This window comes from Amphiprion ocellaris, chromosome 10 (assembly GCF_022539595.1).
Source record: "Amphiprion ocellaris isolate individual 3 ecotype Okinawa chromosome 10, ASM2253959v1, whole genome shotgun sequence".
Taxonomy (NCBI): Eukaryota; Metazoa; Chordata; class Actinopteri; family Pomacentridae; genus Amphiprion; species Amphiprion ocellaris.
Window position 1 is genome coordinate 12,126,932 of NC_072775.1, and position 19,732 is coordinate 12,146,663.

At 40.9% G+C, this 19,732-nt stretch overlaps 1 protein-coding gene across 8 annotated transcripts in view; it reads right to left on the bottom strand.

The window, feature by feature from the left end:
- Positions 1-19,351, bottom strand: part of st3gal3b (ST3 beta-galactoside alpha-2,3-sialyltransferase 3b) — a 55,892-nt gene extending 36,541 nt beyond the window's left edge. The window contains exons 1-3 of one of the 8 annotated variants that reach the window (XM_023273443.3): positions 19,271-19,325; positions 15,134-15,187; positions 6,080-6,227 (exon numbers count right to left, since the gene is read on the bottom strand). In XM_023273443.3, the coding sequence (XP_023129211.1) occupies positions 6,080-6,188 (109 nt within the window). In that variant the 5' untranslated portion in view covers positions 6,189-6,227; positions 15,134-15,187; positions 19,271-19,325. Of the gene's footprint in view, positions 1-6,079; positions 6,228-8,018; positions 8,038-8,127; positions 8,472-8,632; positions 9,002-15,133; positions 15,283-19,270 lie in introns of those variants that run through there. The other 7 variants (XM_055014236.1, XM_055014235.1, XM_023273442.3 and 4 more) reach the window with 7 other exon arrangements.
- Between the last annotated feature and the right edge of the window lie 381 nt (positions 19,352-19,732).

Here is a 19,732-nt window from a genome sequence, read left to right on the forward strand (position 1 = left end):
CTACACAACTGTTAACCTGGACCACAGCACTCAGAAAATATTGAAAAATTATATCAGCTTCAGCAAGACACAGACAGTGGCTGCACACAAAAACAGATGCACAGGCAGAGACGGAGACAAATAGAAATCAAAAATAAAAGTTCAGTCTTGATCCAATGCATGTCTACAATCACAGGAGTAGCATACATAGAATATTGCAACAATGCAGCGTGAACTATAGACCCTCAAAGAATGACTATTTTTACACAAGTCTTATTATAGGCTCAGATAACACTGAAAGTTTGCGTTTATTTATTTTAAACATCAGTGCTAACAAGTCTGATAGACCCGCAGTAAATGGCTGTGACTAGAAGCCATGTTTATCATGCTTTTAAGATTTTGGCAGTCGCTGCACGTTTCCATTTTATTTCCCCTTTAAGCTCAATCTTAATCATTTGTTTTACAGAACTGCTAAAAACCAAGGACCTCTGATTAGCAGGATTTTCTTCAAACAAAAGTAAAAGTCTCTCTCTTCTCTATCAAAATTACCACAGGACAGCTGCTATGTCATTTCATCCAAATACCAACGATTAAACACAACAAAATTACAAAGCTCTCTGCCAAACACAAAAAAAGGACATAAAGTGCTTCTAGGACAAAAAGACAGCAAAAATTCTGAAAATGTAATTCGCCGTGCAAAGTTGTGCTCTTTTATAATTTACTGCAAGCACAGAACAGCCTCTCCCAATGAGGGCTTCTGGCAGCTCAAATTCCTCAATTAGCAAACCTCCAACTATGTTCCAGTTGAAACTGTATAGGATAGGTGTATCACTATAGCTCAGAGACAAGAGAAGGTGATCCTTGATGTTGAAAACCAAGCTGTGGTCAAGAATATTTAGGACACACTTTCCGAGCAGCTGCTGATCCTGATGTTAATGAAACCCTGGGGGAAGGGAAATCCCACTTTTGAACAATCTATAAAAATATCATTATAGATTTGTTAGCAAACAGTAAAAACATACAGGCATGCACAGAGAGTAACTACTAATCAACTGGATTCATCTCATAACATTTTCATGAGCCAATTTAACCCTGACCCTTTATATTTAATTAAAGTGGTTTAGGCTTGAAAAAAATGGGTTGAAAGTCGTGGCTTGTTGGCTACTGCGAATAAAGAAGAAAGTGTTAGCAGGTCGCCTGGTGAGACAAATTTTTCTCTCACCCTGCAGGCGTTAATTTCAAGTGTGATTTAACATCATGAGGTGGCGTTCCTCTTACTAGCAAAGCAATCCAATTAGAAGTGGCCACACTGTTGGGAAGCTTTGGATTCAAACTGAAGTCATTTGCAACAACACTGTGTACGACAACATTGACAAAAGTTTTAAATGACAAATGTCAAACAAGTCTTGGCCAATCTCTGCAATAGGCAGTGCAACAAAAAGCTATTATTGTGGGCTTCTTGTCTGAATTGGATGAGACACTGTGCACATTAAGCCATATGTCCACACCAGTATGGCTACATCTGAAATCAGCATGTAGATATGCAAGTTTATGCCTAATTGAAAAAACAAAACAAAAAAAAACCTTTACCACAACTATCCAGACAGAAATCAGATCTTCCTTCAAGCAGCAGGATTATTTTAGGAAAAGACAATTAGTTAAAGGTAATTCTTTGCAGATGAAACCCTTAAGATGTGGCTGAAAGTTCCAGAAAATATCCTGTAAGTTGACCTGGTTCAAAATTGTTAATTACAGCCACCATCACAAGATGATTACTTTTTGTCAACAGTTTTAAAACTTTTTTCCATAAACTTCTATTCTCGATCACACACTGCGCACTGACACAGAAAACACTAATTTAGCTAAGTTTTTCTAGCTTTGCTGTTTTGCCAAAAACCTAAAAAGGTTTTAAAATGCTGTTTTAATTGCACCTCATAAATGTTACATATTAAAAAGCCAAATAATCATTCTCTGCTTTGCTGCACTAGAAAAAGTCAATTAAATTGCTTTATACTTGCCAACTTCCCTCACAACATGAATACAAATCAATTACAACAGCTGCATTGTAATCGACTATGTTGACACTCTAAACAAACCATTACAGAGAGAACTTCAGAGGGTGGGGAGGGAGATAGAAACTTTGCCTCATTCACAACATGACTGCCAAAACTTTTCAGCACACGCTCACAGCAATGTATGACTTATGCAACTGCATAATAAGTGGCGGCGTACCAGCCATCTGAGGTTTTAAAACAGCAATACAGCAGGCCGTGTGAATGTATTTCACCATAGCTGCACAGGGTTTGACGGTGGTTTCTGACTTGAATGAGACAGAACAAACTGCCAGAGAAACAAAGCCAGCTGGAGGACCATTGTGCGTCAAACAAACAGATTCTAATTTCTAATCATGTTCACTCAGAGCTCTACTGAAGCAACAATGAGAACAACTTAGAGGACAACTATAGAAGTTTTAAAAAAAGAAGGCACTATTGTTGAAAGACCACAGGTAAAGCAGACAGGCCTCTCATAGCTCCAGCTTTACAAGTGTCAAACATCCACTAGCTGACATAGGAATGACAATGGTCACATGAACCTCCACTGAAACTGACACTCCAGGGTAGCTTGCACAGCAGCGTGAAAGACGGTGTAAGACAAATGGCCACAGGAAATGCTCCCTCTGGCTAGTTTTTTGAAAAACAATAAAATCCAACACAAAAAGAACCAATGGAAAAAATGGAAAGCAAACCGGACCACAATACACCACAAATATGATCAGTGATGACAGGCATTAGTTAACAGTTCTGGATAAATCATATGATAGGGGCTAAAAAGTAACACAGAAGGGTAAAAACCATCTGGATGTGGAGACCATCTGGTGGATGTGGATGTAGCAGCTGGTTAAACCCAGCTCCTGTCACAGCCCACTTTTACAAGAACCGCATACACATACTTTCGACAGGAGGCCAACGTGTCTCCATAAGCACTTATTGAAAACACAAAAACAGCCCCAATCCTTAATCATTAAGCCTCACCATTTTCATTTCTTCAAAAATTTTCAGCAGTAACCACCCCGATCTCATCATAACATCATATTCCACATCAAGGTGCTGCAAGAAGGAGGAGTATTTTACCGTGTATATATGAGTACCACCAAGCAACGAATGCATGGTAGCAAAAAAAAGGTACAGAATCACAACAGAGATGCTCTTGAATCATGTATATGATGAGCAAAGCATAAGCCTCTATATTCTATTTGTCACTGGAATCTATAGCCAAGTCAAGAATAAGGAAGAGAGATTATTCCGATTTGATCCTCTCAGTGACACAGCATAGCTTAGTTGACCAGGACAGAGGGCAGTAGACCAACCACATGTTCATCTTTCCCCTCTGACCCTCTTTAAGCCAAACATCTGGCACCAGAGTACTGCAGAAAGCCATTATTTTTTCACTGTACTCCTTTGTTGTGCTGTTGAACTGTGTGTAGGGGGAAAAAAATAAGCTCTACCCTTTTCACTGTCCTCTCATTACAGGGTATCATGCAGATTTTAAATGCAGCATTAAAACAGTGTATACAATTTTAATCTCACACAGGTGAAAGCACAAAGCTAAAAATACTAGATTTTGCAGCTGGGAACTATGAACGCTGATGCTGAATTTCGAGAAAATGTTAAGTGTTGCAACAGAAGACTAGAGCCTTCACTTTTAGAAATTGCTGTGATGTTGGACTGCAGCCAAGGTTATCTGTTGATCAAGAGTTCTGTCAGTGATGCAACACACAAAGACAGGAAGTTTTACCAAACACTGGGAAGGAATATTCAGTTTAGAAAATGCAGTTAGAAAAAAAACATGAAGAAAGTAACTTACATGGGCTATGTAATATACAGCATATATGAATTTACAATGATATTTCAACTAATTTAGGTCAGGCAGTTTGCCACAGCCACCACAGAACGGAAAAACTGCAATCAAATACCACAAAGCAGAGCAGGGTCAAGTTCAACAGTTTGAAATGACAAGGTCTGACGGTGATTCATGCACGTAGGATGGGACAAGACCTTTCTACTGTGAGCTGGCTAGGTGTTGCAAGACTAAAAACAAACATGGACTGGTTAAAAAGCAGGGGGCAAGGCAAAAATCATTCATAATGAATGGAGAACCTGAGCAAACTTTCTGACACATTTCACTCAAAGATATCACTAGGAAAACACCTGACAAATGACAGGCTATTGCTAATTTTGTGCTAGCTTGGTAGCCCTTTCAGACAATAGTGTTGCTGAGTGTGTATCTGAAAGAAGTGCTGCACGAATGTCACATTGACTTGAAACCAAGTGATATTATCTACATGGGTTTTCTGTTTGAGCCTTCAATAAGCAGAGCACGCATTTCCAACATCAATAACGCAGTTGATAATGTTCATCAACTGCAGGGAAGCCAAAATTGTGATTAATATTCAACTAAATGTGCAGCTCTTTCTTAAAGTACTGTCTTTAGGCTTTTACAGGTCTCCGTTATGGTAAACACCATGTTCAAACACAACATAGTACGATAGACAGTCAAAACTGACAACAATGGTACCTTGAACATAAGACAAAGGAAATCCAAAACCCTTTTTCCCTTTGCGCACTACCGCTGCTGTCAACGAGATTGCTAGAGAACAGTGATCCATTACAAAATTTTATGACACCAAAGAAAATGAGCATTCCCAGTTTTATCACATATCTCTGTATAATGATTATCTTAAAGGATTGAATGTTGAAGAAGAGAGATAAACAGCCAAATGAAGCAACAATAAAAATCTTGAGGACAATACTAAAAGTAGAGTTGGTACAGAGGATGAAGAGTTGTGAAATAATTGGCCCACACTGGCAGCTGTTGAGAAAAAGTGGACTTGACAAGAACAGGCACATTCTTCTATCAACCTTAGATTAATCCAAACTGGAGAAGTCAGTAATGAAAAACAATTTGATCTCTGCAAAACTTTACATTAAAGGACACAACACAAGGCTGATAAGTACCTTCCTCCAAGCTTTACACTTTAAACAGTATGTTGTCCCTCAAGCTAGGCTCTTAGTCTGCTCCAAAACACTGACGTTTTTGTTTGACGTGCCAAACACTTCTCCGTGAGAATGTTTTCCTAATAATACCACATGTAGGACATATGGGCAAGAAAGTTTTTACAGTTTTTAAAGAGAAATCTTCTAGCCCCCTCTGCTGGACCTGAACAGCTGTTTCAAGGAGGCCACATAGTGTGACAAAATTCTCACATATCCATCACCAGCTCAGACAAGTTGGCTCTAAGCACCTCATAGAAACTTTTCATGCTGAGCCAAAATGCAACAGATACAAACATCCACGTTCCAGATCACTACAACTATAAAAATGGCCTCAGAAACTCAGGGTATCTAACCTACAACGAAATCACACTGACTCATGGCCAACACCCAAACACACCAGGGGTATTATTTTAAAGAGGAAAGCAGAAGATGTGCCTTCTCAGTATGTTATAATGGGCAAAGTGAAACTCCTTTACAGTTTGAGCGTTACAATTTCATCATCGCAGCATGGAAATCTCGAAATGCCATTTCCTCTTAATTACCAAAGCAGATGAGAAAATAAGTAGGTCGTTTAAAACAGAGTCTGAAAGCGCTTTACTTGTTCTGGTTAACACAAAGGTTTCTAACTGTAGCCTAGATAGAGGGCTGTTCCGAGATTTCATTTTGTGAGACAACCCATTGCTTTTACAATGAATGTACAAGAAAATCTGATTAAACTGTCCCCACAACATCTGGTGGTCTGATGAAGTGAATGAGAAACTAATTTCATAACAGCAACATACAGGTTCTGAGACACCAACACGCAGCTTGACATACTAGCTGTTCAGCAGGGCGCCTATAAAATAAAATTAAAACAGATCGAAACAGACAGACGACTAACTGGCAGTCAGTACAAAGAAGCAGACAGCAAAACAGGCACATTTCAAACAGATTTGCTCAATAAAAAAACAGATAAAACACACGCTAGGTTTCAAAAGAGTTATGAAAGATGGATGATGAGGTGATGGATAGAAGCTGGAGTCAGTCAGACTGGAAATGTCACTTACGTGGCTTCTGGCCCCACACGTGCAGATGCAGCTTCCCGGAGGAGTAGTATATAAAGCCCAGGACCAGCATGGGGCACAAGACAAACAGCAGCTTGTGTGCAGGCTTCATGGTCTTCAGTCATTCACATTGCACCATCCAAGTCATCACCTGCAATGAAAAGAGGAGAGTGGGAGGTTTCATTTACTCAAAGGGAAATTCATCCGTCAGCAGCAGAAACACAACACTGACAACACTAACAAGGTGATGGGGGAGGCGACAAAGGGAAGGGAAATGTCAGGTTGGAGGTAAAAGGACAATCACACATATAAAAATGGGAGAAACTAAAATGTAGGTTAAACATGCTGAATGGAAGATAGCTCAATCAAAATTATGTTAGCCTGATTTCACCAGGGTTGAATCTCAGATCCCTATCCTTTACTATATACAGCAACATCCCTCCCTAAGGACTATGCAATCCTGTGTGGAGGATAGTATCCACAGGCAATTTAATAATTACAACATTAGCTCTGCTTTTCATTTTTTGTGCGAACCCTGACAAATAGTTCAACTACAGGAGGCAAAAGTTAAATACACTGAGTCAGTGTCTGTGGCCATCTTGTTTTGATGAAACCATAGACATGTCTCTGAGTGGTGATGACACCAAAACTTTGCTACTTATTGGTCGCCCAAGCATCCATTAAACACCCTTTACCACAAACAGCAATGTTGCTCCTAGTACATAGGAAACCACACCCTAACTGCTGCTGAAAGCATGACAGCTTTGAGATAAAAGCAGAGATCTGCAGTCGTTGTTGCTTCATTCAGTTAACAGTGAAATGAGATTAATGCTCTATTTAGCAAATCATCGGTTAACCTCAATCGAACTGCCTCCAGCGCACAAAATTTGGGTACAAACCGTCAGATCACACATATAATAAACCCGCGAAGCCAAACGCAGTGCATGCAGTGAATCATGTCCAGTGTAGATGTCACCCCACAGAAGACATTACAAGTCATTTATGTCTATGTGGCCTGGTCTGCATCTTCAACAAACTCTGCTCATCTAGCAGTTGCTTTCAATGTCAGACACATTTTTATTTTACCATGATCTACGGTTTCTATTAGAAGAGACCCTGCTGAAAGAGAACAAGCTGCACGAAACCTTTTAGACGCTTAAAACATATTTATATCAAATTCCATCTGGGGCATCGTTGTTTCATCCTGAGAGCTGCTAGAGGTAAATGCAAATGGGGGCGTATAAAGCTTTAGCACAGGGAGGTGTCTGAGCAGAGCTAAGCTTAGATAAGACTGTAATAGCTCTGCAAAAAACATGCATTAAAAAAGTTCATAATCCCTATGAGGCAACAGACGCTATCTTCAGCTACACTGACAACTCAAGCACCAACCTGTAAAGTAAGAACCTGTTGATACTCAGTGGACTATCTCATATAAAATGCAACTTATTACATCAGTGCTTCTATTAATAAAGTTACCTGACAAGCAGCCAGGCAGTCAGATCGTTCACTTCTACTACAGGCTTGGAAAACAATAACTCAAATGGACGTAGACACACAAACCAACAGCATTTACCGCATGGTATATTGTGTACACATAGTTTCCAGGTGTACACTTGTAAAGCAGCAGTCAAAACATAGTAATTCTAGATTACGACAGGACACTGTATTATCCAAGTACATGTTAATTTCAGCAGAGTATATTCGAGACAGGAAAAATTAAATGAGATCATTTGAAAGCAGAATAATTGTGTCCGCAGCCGCTGCTAGCAACAAACTGAGTGCAACCGCATCTGAGTGTAACGGGACTCAGTAACAACAGCGACTGTCACCTCAGCCAGTACCGTTACTCGACTCTGAACAGACACAGTTGCGAAACCTTTTTATTTAAAGCCATGTCGAAGGTTTTCTTTCGTTTGTAAGTCGAGTAAATTTGTCTACTTACACCAAACGAAGTTCCGCAGCTAGCAAAACCTGCAGAACATAACGGAACTTTCGGTTCGATAATTCAACCCAAGTTCTACATCAGTGTTTCCGAAGACAGTCTGTGTTACCTGGAGGTTTGTCCGGGTTTAAAGTGTCCGTGTAGTTTCACGGAATTAAACAAAACTAAAAACACTGCAAAACCCCGGGCAGCTGTTTACAAACAGGGGAGGTGAGCGGTGTAGAAAAGACGACAAAGAGTACCAAGTTGCTAACTGTTGTCGTTAGCCTGTGTTAGCCAGCCGCTATGCTAACAACGCTACGTTGGCATAGTGGGAAATTTGCCTTGATCCCGTCGGCAGGCCTGCAGCGCAACAACACACCGCTGCTTGAGAAATCCTGTGGTCAGACGTGGATTTGAGTACGACAACAAGCGCAACGGGTCGCCGAAACGGTCCACACATATCGGATGGATGAAGGCATGTAAGAGGAGCGAGTGTGCCAAAGTCGAGAGAACAATACTGAGGTGGTCCGGCTGATGTGAGGAGAACCGAGGACCACCAGACCACCTAAATTAACCATCACCGTCGACTAAAACACGGCGCAGCAACGGATCGAGACGGTCGTGGACGTTACCTTGTCTTTTCCTTCGAGTCCTCGTGTCAGAAACAGCAGCAGCCTCAGTTGAAATGATGCACAGGTCGATAAAACCGCCGCGTCCCCCCTCCTCTCCAAGCCATCTTGATGAAATGTGTGGAAGTCTCTGCGAGCTGAGCTCTGCGTGTCTCCGGTCCTGCCTCACCAGCGGCTCTAGTTCGCATCAAGAGTGACAGAAGGCAGCTCCTCCATCAACATGATCACCATCAGCAGCTACTCGGCTCGTGTGTCACATGAGGTTTCTCGGTGTATTGCGATGCCGCCGAGCCAAGATGAATGCACCCTTTCATCTGCTTCTTCACGTGGTGCCTCTCTGCTGGTCAGCTGTGAACATGCTTTGTGGATGGATGTGCTTATATGCGTTGATAGCCCACAGACACACAGCCACCCCCACCCCCCAACCCACCATCACCACCGCCACCACCACCACACTGTAACAGACCTTGCTCAGCAGCTATAATAGAGATGCACTAATGTATAGAGCTTGTTGACCTGCCTGCCCCACACTATGATGGTATGTGCTTGGCCAGCAATGCTTTTTGATTGACTAGGTGGGAGGCATGTTTTCATCCTACACTGAGCTGATAAGAGGTGGAAAAGTGCTACAGTCTGACAGCCTAACATGGTAGGAAGTCTTGGAGGTGTTTTCTATCTTGTTTCGGCCAATATTTGTCCAAATCAGTATCCAAGAAGCCTTTAATTAAATTGACACTCAGTGTATAGTCTGAATATAGGAAACACCACCATCCAGAATTCCATTGATGACCGTCATTAGTGATTTTGGGTGCTTTGTTCTCATTTGTTTACCTCTTATTACTTTCAGGATGGTAATGTTAATTGTCACAAATCACTACTGCTCACATACAAGGACACATCACTTTATTTACATTAATCAACCCAGAGTCACACATGCCCAGCTAGAATTTTCTGGTTCTAGAAACATTCCAAGAAAGTTCTAGTAATGTTTTCTAAATGTCTAGAATGTTCTCCTTAGGGTAGTATGATGTTCTCCAAAGACAACTGGTCCATCATGCACCAATATTCTCGAAGTGTTTTTCGAAAGCTGCATTGCAAACATCCTCCCAGTAACTTTGGGTGACATTGTGGTAATATTTTATAAAAGAACGTTCACCAAAACATCCTCAGAACATTGCAAAGGCCCAGTTGGCGCCCAGATAGCTCAACTGGTTGAGCAGGCGACCCATGAACAGGGGCTACTGCTACTTTCCTAACAAAAGACCAAAAAAAATTTAAAGAAAAGTTCTACTTTTGTTAATATTGAACAATACAGGAGCGTTTTATAAAAGGCACTCTGTCATTGGAAGACCTATTTCGAAAGTTGGCTTGAGAATGCTTGTTCTTTGTTATCCTGGAACATAATCTGTGTGGCCCTGACAGCTTCCTCCAAACATCCTCTGAATGTTGCAGTTAATGTCCTAACCGACTTTTAACCTCATGAAAACACCATTGGAAATGATGAATATCCTTAAAATGTTCTTTCATCATTAGACCAAAAATGTTTTCTTTAAAACATTATTAGAACATGTAGGCTTTGTTTGTCACTGTTGGGGAAACATTCACTGCTAGCTGGACTTACACACTGGCATATAGACAGCAAAATCCACTTCCATGTACCAAAAATGAGAGAAACTAGATGATACTTACTTCCCATATAAGTTTTGTGTTTAAAATCAACATAGCTGTAAACATGATCTCCACTGAAACACACTACAACCCATATTCTTTCAAGAATTCAACATAAATTCACCAGTAGATTTGTTTGTTCCCCCTTACTTTACTCACTGATGATATTTTCCCACTCTTGGTTATCACTGCACATGAAATACAAGCTGTCAGCTTATATTCTTGTGCGCACATGTACAGTCCAGCACATTTACATATAGAAACTAGATTTAGATTCAGCTGTTTAAGGCAGTTCCCACAACTAGCTGTCACTTTCATTGCAAACTATTAGCACTAAAATGGAAAGCAGCATGAAGAGGGGATGTTTCCATAAAAGTGAACAGGCACAGTGATTTAACGAGGAGAATAACTTTGATTAAAATTATCTCGGCTAATGTGCTGAATAAAATGGCCCCTGCAGACTTTGCATGTTATCCTCAATCCGAGTCGGGCTTTCAACCTATCGTGTGGCAGCTCACAGCAGATTGTAGTGGCAGTGGATCCATACGCCTGTCCTTCACACCTGCTCAGGTTACTCTGTTTATTCAGTTTTCCTGGCCGATCTTGCGTCTTGTTTGTGTTCACAGGGTCTCGTATCCTGCATAAGCAGTTGTTAGGCCGAGAGCCAAGGTGAGAGAGGGCGGGAGGCGTCAGTGTTCCGCTTGGGCCCTGCGAAGACTGTGGCGGAGTAGCATGCCGATCTATTAATATTGAATCAAGCAGGAAATAGAATCTGCTCACCCACTGTTCTCCATCTGGGGTCAGGAGATTAGCCAGGAGAATAAAATACATACACGAGATACGCACACACAGACACACTCAGCCTATTGAGGTGAAGCAGGATTGCAGGCTTTTTCAGTGAAGCTCCGGTGACTTAGCAACTCTTCATGGCATTTGGCGCAGGGATCATTCATTTACACCGCACTCACAAAAGAGACTGATCAATAACCAGAGAACAACAATGTAAGGGGAGGACACTTTCCAATCGCTAACCATGTCTGGAGAGTGCACTGTAATTTATTTGGCTGCTAGTCAGAAGCCGTGTTTCTGAGGGGGAATGCACCATTTGTTTTGTATATTTGCTTCTCTGTCTATCCTTATTCCAATTGCCCAGATGAAACCACATCCGAATTAATTTGACCCGCTGGGGCTTGAAACGTGACTCAGAAATTTTACAAGTGTGTTTTTTTCCCCGTTTTTCCACTGTTGCGCCCCAATGCTTTGGTTGCTCTAATTATTTTCAGACTGGTAAACATATAAATAACAGAGCAGTGTAGTCTTCGCAGACAGGTCTGCCATGATAGCAGAAATACATGCCGCAATGAAAATTCAGTCCTTCATCCCGAGTGGATTTTTGAAATCACTACTACCAGCAGTGATCCCATCAGCTCACTGAAATTAGCATTTTATCTTCTTTGAGTGTAGTACAGACAGTTTCTGCTGTGCACAAACTTCCTCTTAAGCTCATTCCAGGAACTAAAGGTACCACAGATCGGTGTGTGATGGAAAGAGTGAAATGATGAAAAAGTAATGCCTTTCATGTGTTAATTGTGGCTTTTAGGACTCAGTTACCAGTGGTACAGGCTGATGGTAATTTCCATCCTTCAGGCTTTATTGCATGTTTTACTGTACATGCAACTGACTATACTGGGAGATATGATCTGTGCAAACGTTCCATCTCAGGGAAGATGCTCACCAGAGACTGTAAACTGCCTGATAAAATCTATCACCGCATAACCTCTAACCAACAATGCCCTCAGACACTGATGGTGGATTCTTGTCTTTCACCTTGATCATAAGCTACAGCATGTTATCAAACGTAATATGCAAATACCATACCAGTACCAAGTGCATGTTTTATCCCCAGTATGCAAAAAGTAGCAATCTGAATGAGCTCACTGCTGAGCACAGTCACCAACAGTGTCTTCAAACACACTTTTCCATGTTAGTTCTCAGCATCTCTCAGAGTGAAAGTCCTACACGAGTACAGCCAGACTTAACTGTGGCAGAATAAATAATTCACTGTTGTATCATGTGAATCATAGATGAAGTGTCTGCTCACTGGTGTGGCTTTTGCTCTGGTGGGAAGGCAGTGGGAAATAAACATGTGCTCAGGAGAAACTAATAACTAGACGAGAGGTACTGTGTCTGAAGAAACAACACGTTTCACTGCCCTTTTATATATTTACCATGCTCTGCACCATCTGGACTGCAGCCACCGACTGTATTTAACACTTCCTCTTGGAGGAGATAAAATCCTGTAGCCCTGTCAGTCTTCCTCAATCAGAAGGAACTAATGTTCCTTCTAGTGTTGCAACAATGTCGGTCAAGGCCTCTCAGTGACAAATAACTAAGCAAAACATTTGTTTCTATTTTCTTTAATAGACTTTTCTGCCTGTCAGTTTTTACCAGCATACACCACATCCAGAATCTTACACAACAGCAATAGGACTGAATATTAGGTCAGAAATGTATTTACAAGTGAATGTATTTTAGACAGAGAAAATGATGTTACACTGTAATCTAGTGCTCAGAGGAATAGTCTGACATATTGGGAAATATGTACATAAGAAGCAGACACGTGCGGGGGGGAATGATCCACGTAGACATCCCTCACTGCTCTGAGGTGTCCAGATGTTCCCTGTAGCTCAGCGCTAGCACCGCTAGTCTAGAAACCAGAGACCCGAGGGAGGACTTCAACAACTGATGGTCCTAATGGTGAGGAGGTTTTGCAGCGGTAGTCGTTTACAGTGTATTTTTGCAAGATGACTGATGAAGTGAAGTGAGCATCTTGTATGTGTGTCTGACTCTACACACACCTGTCATCAGTTATAGCCGCTAGTTAACCCACAGCGTGCTGAGAGGATAAAGTCTGCCAGGCTTCTTTTTGTTTCTGTATGTTTCTGTTGTCATGGGCAAAGTGCATCAGAGAGATGTATTATTTTACTGTCAGTGAGTTGCAGTGTGTTTCCTGTTTCTAGAGGCAATGAGGCATAGGTTATTTATTTCACTAAAACTATGTACATGCATTTTCCCATAATTTTGGACTATTGCAGTATAAATACAATAACAAAACTGAATCAACACCTAAAGACCTCCATGTTAAAATGCTCAACTTTACAGCAGATATAAACTTCTTTGCAGGCAGGTGCAAGAAGTAGTTTTCTTCTCTATGGCTAATTTCTGCATTCATGACAGCAGTTTGGCAGTTGATTTTTTATGTAACTCACCCATTTAAATTATATTGAGGCTTAAAATTATGCATAATGACAAACATGACTGTTTTCAGTCACAAGTGGGTGCCATCACAGGACAGTCCACATGGTTGCACTGAGCTTCAAATTGCTGTTGAGGAAGCCTGACATCATAGCTAAATGTAACTCTAAACAGCCACCAATACACACTGTGATTCAAACAGTCAAACGACTTGCCGAAGTAATCTGAGATGAAGATCACATATATTTGGTAGTGTAAACATTAATGTTTCCTGCTGCATACCCAACAAAGACACGACAGGAAAATATGTCATTAATACAGGAGGTAGTGGTTGTTGCACTGCACTCTTTTGCAAGTCGGAAATGACTTTGCCCTGCCTATCTCAAAGTAGAAAAAGACCATGCATGTAGCTAATTTACCATCATTTATTTACTGCACCACAAATTTGATGCTTAATTGACAACAGACTGACCCTTTGACCCTCTTGCGTGACAGACAATGGCAAATTCTGAACACAGGCGATCAGCTGGACACCTTGGAGATACATGACAGACACATAACACTGATGTGTCTCAGCTGTCCACTTGCGTATGGATGACCAAACCAAACAAGACACAATGTGCTAATTACTGTGCTTTAGAACCAATGCAGTTTTTGTTAGTTTCAGACAAACTGCTCTCAATCTTTTAAACGCTTACACACTATCCCTTTCCTGTGCATGACCTCATTAAACCCACGTAGCTAGTCAAGTTTAAAACTAAAACACTGACTCAACAGATCAGATCAGTTTGGAAACGGATACATTAAATTTTAATTTAGGTCTTGGGCTGTTCATGAATAGTTTATCCATCATGGAGGAATTCAACCACTGGACATCTGTGGAAATCAGCTACATGGTTGTGTTAGGGGAGAAGATTTGTAGCATGTTCATTTTATGGACTTTAGCTTAGCTTAAAGACTGGATACAGGCTATAACAGCTAGCCGATCCCTGTCAACAGTTTTCCAAACCAGACTACCACCTTCGCTAAAGCTTAAAAAAAAGTTCAATATTTACAGATTGTAAAATAAAGTGCATGAAAAGTAGAATATACCACATATGGCTTCCTTATGGGTGTATCTACTTACAGAGAAACTATCTACCTTCCTGGAATACAACAGGGAGGATATTTTAAGCCCCACTAGGCCAATGTCAGGGATTCGTCCTTGGCCCAAAAATAATTCCGGTTTTTGTTTCAACCCTTTATCTGTGGTGCTGTGGATTAAACAAGCAGAGAAACAATGTCTCCATCATTTCTCAGAACATATAACGTGCATCATTTGGTCTTTCCATATTTTCTTACGCTTCTTATTTTGATCTGGTCAGACAGTGTAAGACTCTGTGAACATATCGTCAGTTGAACTGTATTTCTGAATTAAGGATGTGGTGTTTATGTTGCTCCCATTGGCAGAGATATCAGTCTACTGTTAAACTTGAGTTTGTGTAACACATGTTGTTGGTTCCTGTAGAAACATGTAACACAAATTACCAGAACTAATGAAATATGTCTCTGTGTTTTATGAAATATCGAAAGAGCTATTACCTGTTCAGCTGCTGCCGTCAAGTCCTCAGATTGGGAGTGTAAACCAGATGAGTACTGCGGAATGACAGACTATGATCAATCACCAACACAGAGCAGTACTTCTAGTGGACAGAGGTGACCACAAAGACACAATCTGATTTGCTCACTGTCCTCTGAGCACTCTGTAAACATTAGTTAACCAGTAACAGAGAGGATTTAAATAACTGAAAAAGTAGGGACATTGATAGTCCTAATAAAAGTGGGAGCAGCACAGTCCAGTTGTGTTCTCTCTAAACATTTATTAACCGATGGCAAGGCGAGTAATGAAGTCTGGTTTATAACACACCATCTGACATATGTAATAAAATAGCCGAGTCTTATTTGGATACGCTACATTACCTCACAATATATCTGATAGATTGATAGATAGATAGATAGATAGATAGATAGATAGATAGATAGACAGACAGACAGACAGACAGACAGACAGACAGACAGACAGACAGACAGACAGACAGACAGACAGATACTTTTTTAATCCCGAGGGAAATTTAAGTGTTCAGCAGCTCACATACAACATAAAAAAAAATTGTATTTATTTATTTATTTTTATATTTTTATATATATATATATATATATATATATATATATATATATATATGTGTGTGTGTGTGTTGGTGTGACCTCTGTACAGGAGTTAGTAAACATACCACAAACTTGTTAAATTCAGCTCATATTGTGATGGATATTTAGTGGAATTCAGATCCTTTGTAAACTTACTGGCATATTAGTCGAAACAACAGTGTTTTGTGGAGAATTAACTAAGAGACAATAAACCTACGCTCACTGGCCATTTCAGTAGGAACAACTGTCAAATCCGGCTGTACGGCTGTAAGCCAATACAGCCGTAAATGTGACTTTTATGAAGCTTCTATGCTTTTATTATTAAGGTCTCAGTGAGTGGGGGTGGTGCATTTTTCTGCAGTGCATTTAAACGTGTTCCTAATATTTTTCCCTCCTTCTTGTATGTTAATGGAGTGGACAAAATACTAGGAACACTTTTAAATATGATGCAGTTCAGTGCACCACTACTGTGCACTATGACCTTAGTAATACAAGCGTAGAAGCTTAATGAAAGCAGAAAGTATGGCCAAGCTGTTGTATTAGTTTACGTAAGATATCACGTGTACCTAATAAATTGGCTGATGGATGTATCAAATCCTGTTTGCGAGCCTTACGTGTTGTGTTACCACTTTATCCTGATCTCTGTCATGCAGTTGACTTTGCCCTATGTATACACTCACTGGCCACTTTATTAGGTACACCTAGGTGCTGATTTGCCTGCTACACATCCATGATGCCAATCTCTGTTTCACCACATCCCAAAGATGCTCTATTAGATTGAGATCTGGTGACTGTGGAGGCCGTTGGAGTCCAGTGAACTCATTATCATGTCCAAGAAACCAGTTTGAGGTGATTTGAGTTTTGTGACATGGTGCATTATCCTGCTGGAAGTAGCCATCAGATGGGTACACTGTGGTCATAAAGGGATGGACGTGGTTAGCAATAATACTCAGGCTGGCTGTGGTGTTTAGACGATGCTCAGTTGATACTAAGGGGCCCAAAGTGTGCCAAGAAAATTTCCCCCACACCATTACACCATCAGCCTGAACTGTTGATACGAGGCAGGATGGATCCACGCTTTGATGTTCATCCCAAATTCTGACCATCTGAATGTTGCAGCTGAAATGGAGACTCATCAGACCAGGCCACGTTTTTCCAATCTTCTACTGTCCAATTTTTGTGAGCCTGTGTGAATTGTAGCCTCAGTTTATTGTTCTTAGTTGAATGGAGTGGCACCCAGTGTGGTCTTCTGCTGCTGTAGCTGGTCTTCTTCAAGGTTAGACATGTTGTGCATTCAGAGATGGTGTTCTGCATTCCTTGGTTGTAACAGGTGGTTATTGGAGTTACTGTTGCCTTTCTATCATCTCCAGCCAGTCTGTTCGTTCTCCTCTGACCTCTCACATCAACAAGGTATCTTGGTCCACACAAATGCCGCTCACTAGATATTTTCTCTTTTCGGGCCATTCTCTGTAAACCCTAGAGATGGTTGTGCATGAAAATCTCAGTTGATCAGCAGTTTCTGAAATACTCAGACCAGACTGTCTGGCACCAATAACCAAGTCATGTTCAGTCCCCTTTCTTCCCCATACTAATAATTGGTTTGAACTTCAGCAAGTTGTCTTTAACCACATCTGCATGCCTAAATGCGCTGAGTTGTGGCCATGTGATTGGCTGATTAGCTATTTATGTTAACAAGCCATTGAACAGGTGTACCTAATAAAGTGGCCGGTGAGTGCATATATTTACACACTTTATGGTATTAACATGCAGTATGTCCACAGTGCCCTAGACTTCTGATAGACAGACAGACAAAAGAAGGTTATTTGCATGTGCTTTATAAACCCAAACACTGTGGAAACCAGCCTGTATTCAGAGCAACTGTAAATTTTTAAAAAGTTGGCTGGAAAAGTCAAAAGTATATGAATAAACAGTGATTTTCACTATTCAAACTGCTGACTCTTTAATAAAGCGAAAACCATGAGAGTGGTACACCTATCAAAGCAAAAATACATAAATACCATATACTGATTATCACGACATTTGCAAAACTGTATTTTTTCGCCTTCCAGTTATGAATCTACAACCCTCAGAGCAAACAAAAAGTCAGATATTTGGCTTATGCAGACCACAGTTTAACCACATTAGTTTCTACAGAAATTAAGAGCCGCTGAATAAAACCTCCATATTACAGCATCTGTTTCAAACCACCGTGATCTTAAAATTTCAGCATTTCATTTGTGGGAAAAACAGTATTAGGTGGCGTATTTCCAGCCATGCCAGACCCAAGCTGGTGCCTCTGGAGCTGGGAAAGTTTGCGTGCCTGCAGACACAAGATTGCTCAGACGATTATGGGCTCGAGCCATCATGTGATAAAGCCAAAGTAGAGCCTTGGGGAAACCTATAGGCTTAGATGGCTGCCGTCTGCTGCTTAATGATGTGGCAACAACAGGAAGTCCCATTAGAATGAAAGAAATACTGCTGTGCACGATCTTCATAGCAGCACATGATCTCAGTGCGGTTTGCAGTCAGGATGCATAAGATGACAGGATGCTTTCATATCAGCACTGTAAGCAGTGAGAAATGGAAGGCAAACAAAAATAGTCTTCTGTAATCAAGTCAACATAATAATATGCTTGATACATTTTACTGTGTACTATAAATCAGCTAATGCTAGGATAAACAGCAAAGTCAAAAATAGCCAGTGAGTCATTGTGGGACGCAGTTCGTGTACTGGCTGCTTCTTTCACAAAACTGGTCGCCAGGCAGTGTTCTGCCAAAGCGGTAATCCTTTTATCAACTTGCACTTTCACATCTTCACACATCTAGACTTTCTGACGCTGTCACTCATATAAACACACACAGTCTCTCTTCCCCATCCTTGTGTGTGTGTGAACATGCACATACTTGAAGTTTCCGGTCCACTGCTCTGCAGGACTGCAGGAGGTCAGAATGGCAGCTGCAGAAATGCTGCAAAGCTTCTTGAGTATGAGGGGGGCTTGAAAGAACTAGGAAGTGGCTTCACAAGCAGGCAAGTTGTGGCAAGTACCGAGCGTCCAACACAGATACAAACAAGTTATTCCGCTGAGGTCAGGTAAACACTTCTGGCACCAGCTGCTCAGCCTCACACATCAACTCAATCCACTCTTTAGACCAGATCTCTCATTTCAGTATGAGTTTAATATGACATAGGCCTACACCAGTCTGATTGGTATGTAATTGTCACTGAAATTGCTGTGTACATCGTATGTTTTTATGATATAAATTATTAGCTATTTGGATTCACCCGAAGCAACATGGAAGCTTTATCGCTTTTGTTTGCTTGGGTAACAAAGGTAAGTGAAGATATACGTGCATATATATGTACATATATTCCAAAGTGCTTCACATTAGAAGCATAAAAAACAAGCAAGGATTAGAATCAAATTAGCTTGGCTACCCTGGTTCACTCAGTCCATTAATGCAGGCATAATAAAATTTGGGCCAGACAATAAGCAAACATTATCAATCCAGAAAAGAAGGAATACTGTTACTCACTCAGGCTGACAGTAATCTCTGTGCACGCTGACCTGCAGTTCACCTGTGGTGCTGTGTAACCATGACAGTGTTCTCGCAGCCCTGACTCGAGCTCAGCTGTCAGCAGCGTTAAATAGTGAGGTGTGAAGCACTGTCTGGTCCTGTTAATAGACAAGCGGCTTATGTCTGACTTTCACCTCACAAGGGGCTTTTGGTGGAAAAGTCCATTGTCCATGACAAGGCAATGATTAATGTGAGTGCAAATCAATTTTACAGGGAACAGATCGGCAGCCTGAAACATTGAATCATTTCCATAATGGACTTTTGGAGAAAAGAAATGAGGAACATTCAGGGAAAGCAGGAAGAGAAACTAGTACCAGGGGAAATTATATGACACTGGGCACTACATGAAACTGTGAAGTGTCAGTTCTGAGGAAAACACTAACAGGTGTTTAACAGTTAATCTTTACTTTGAGTGGAAAC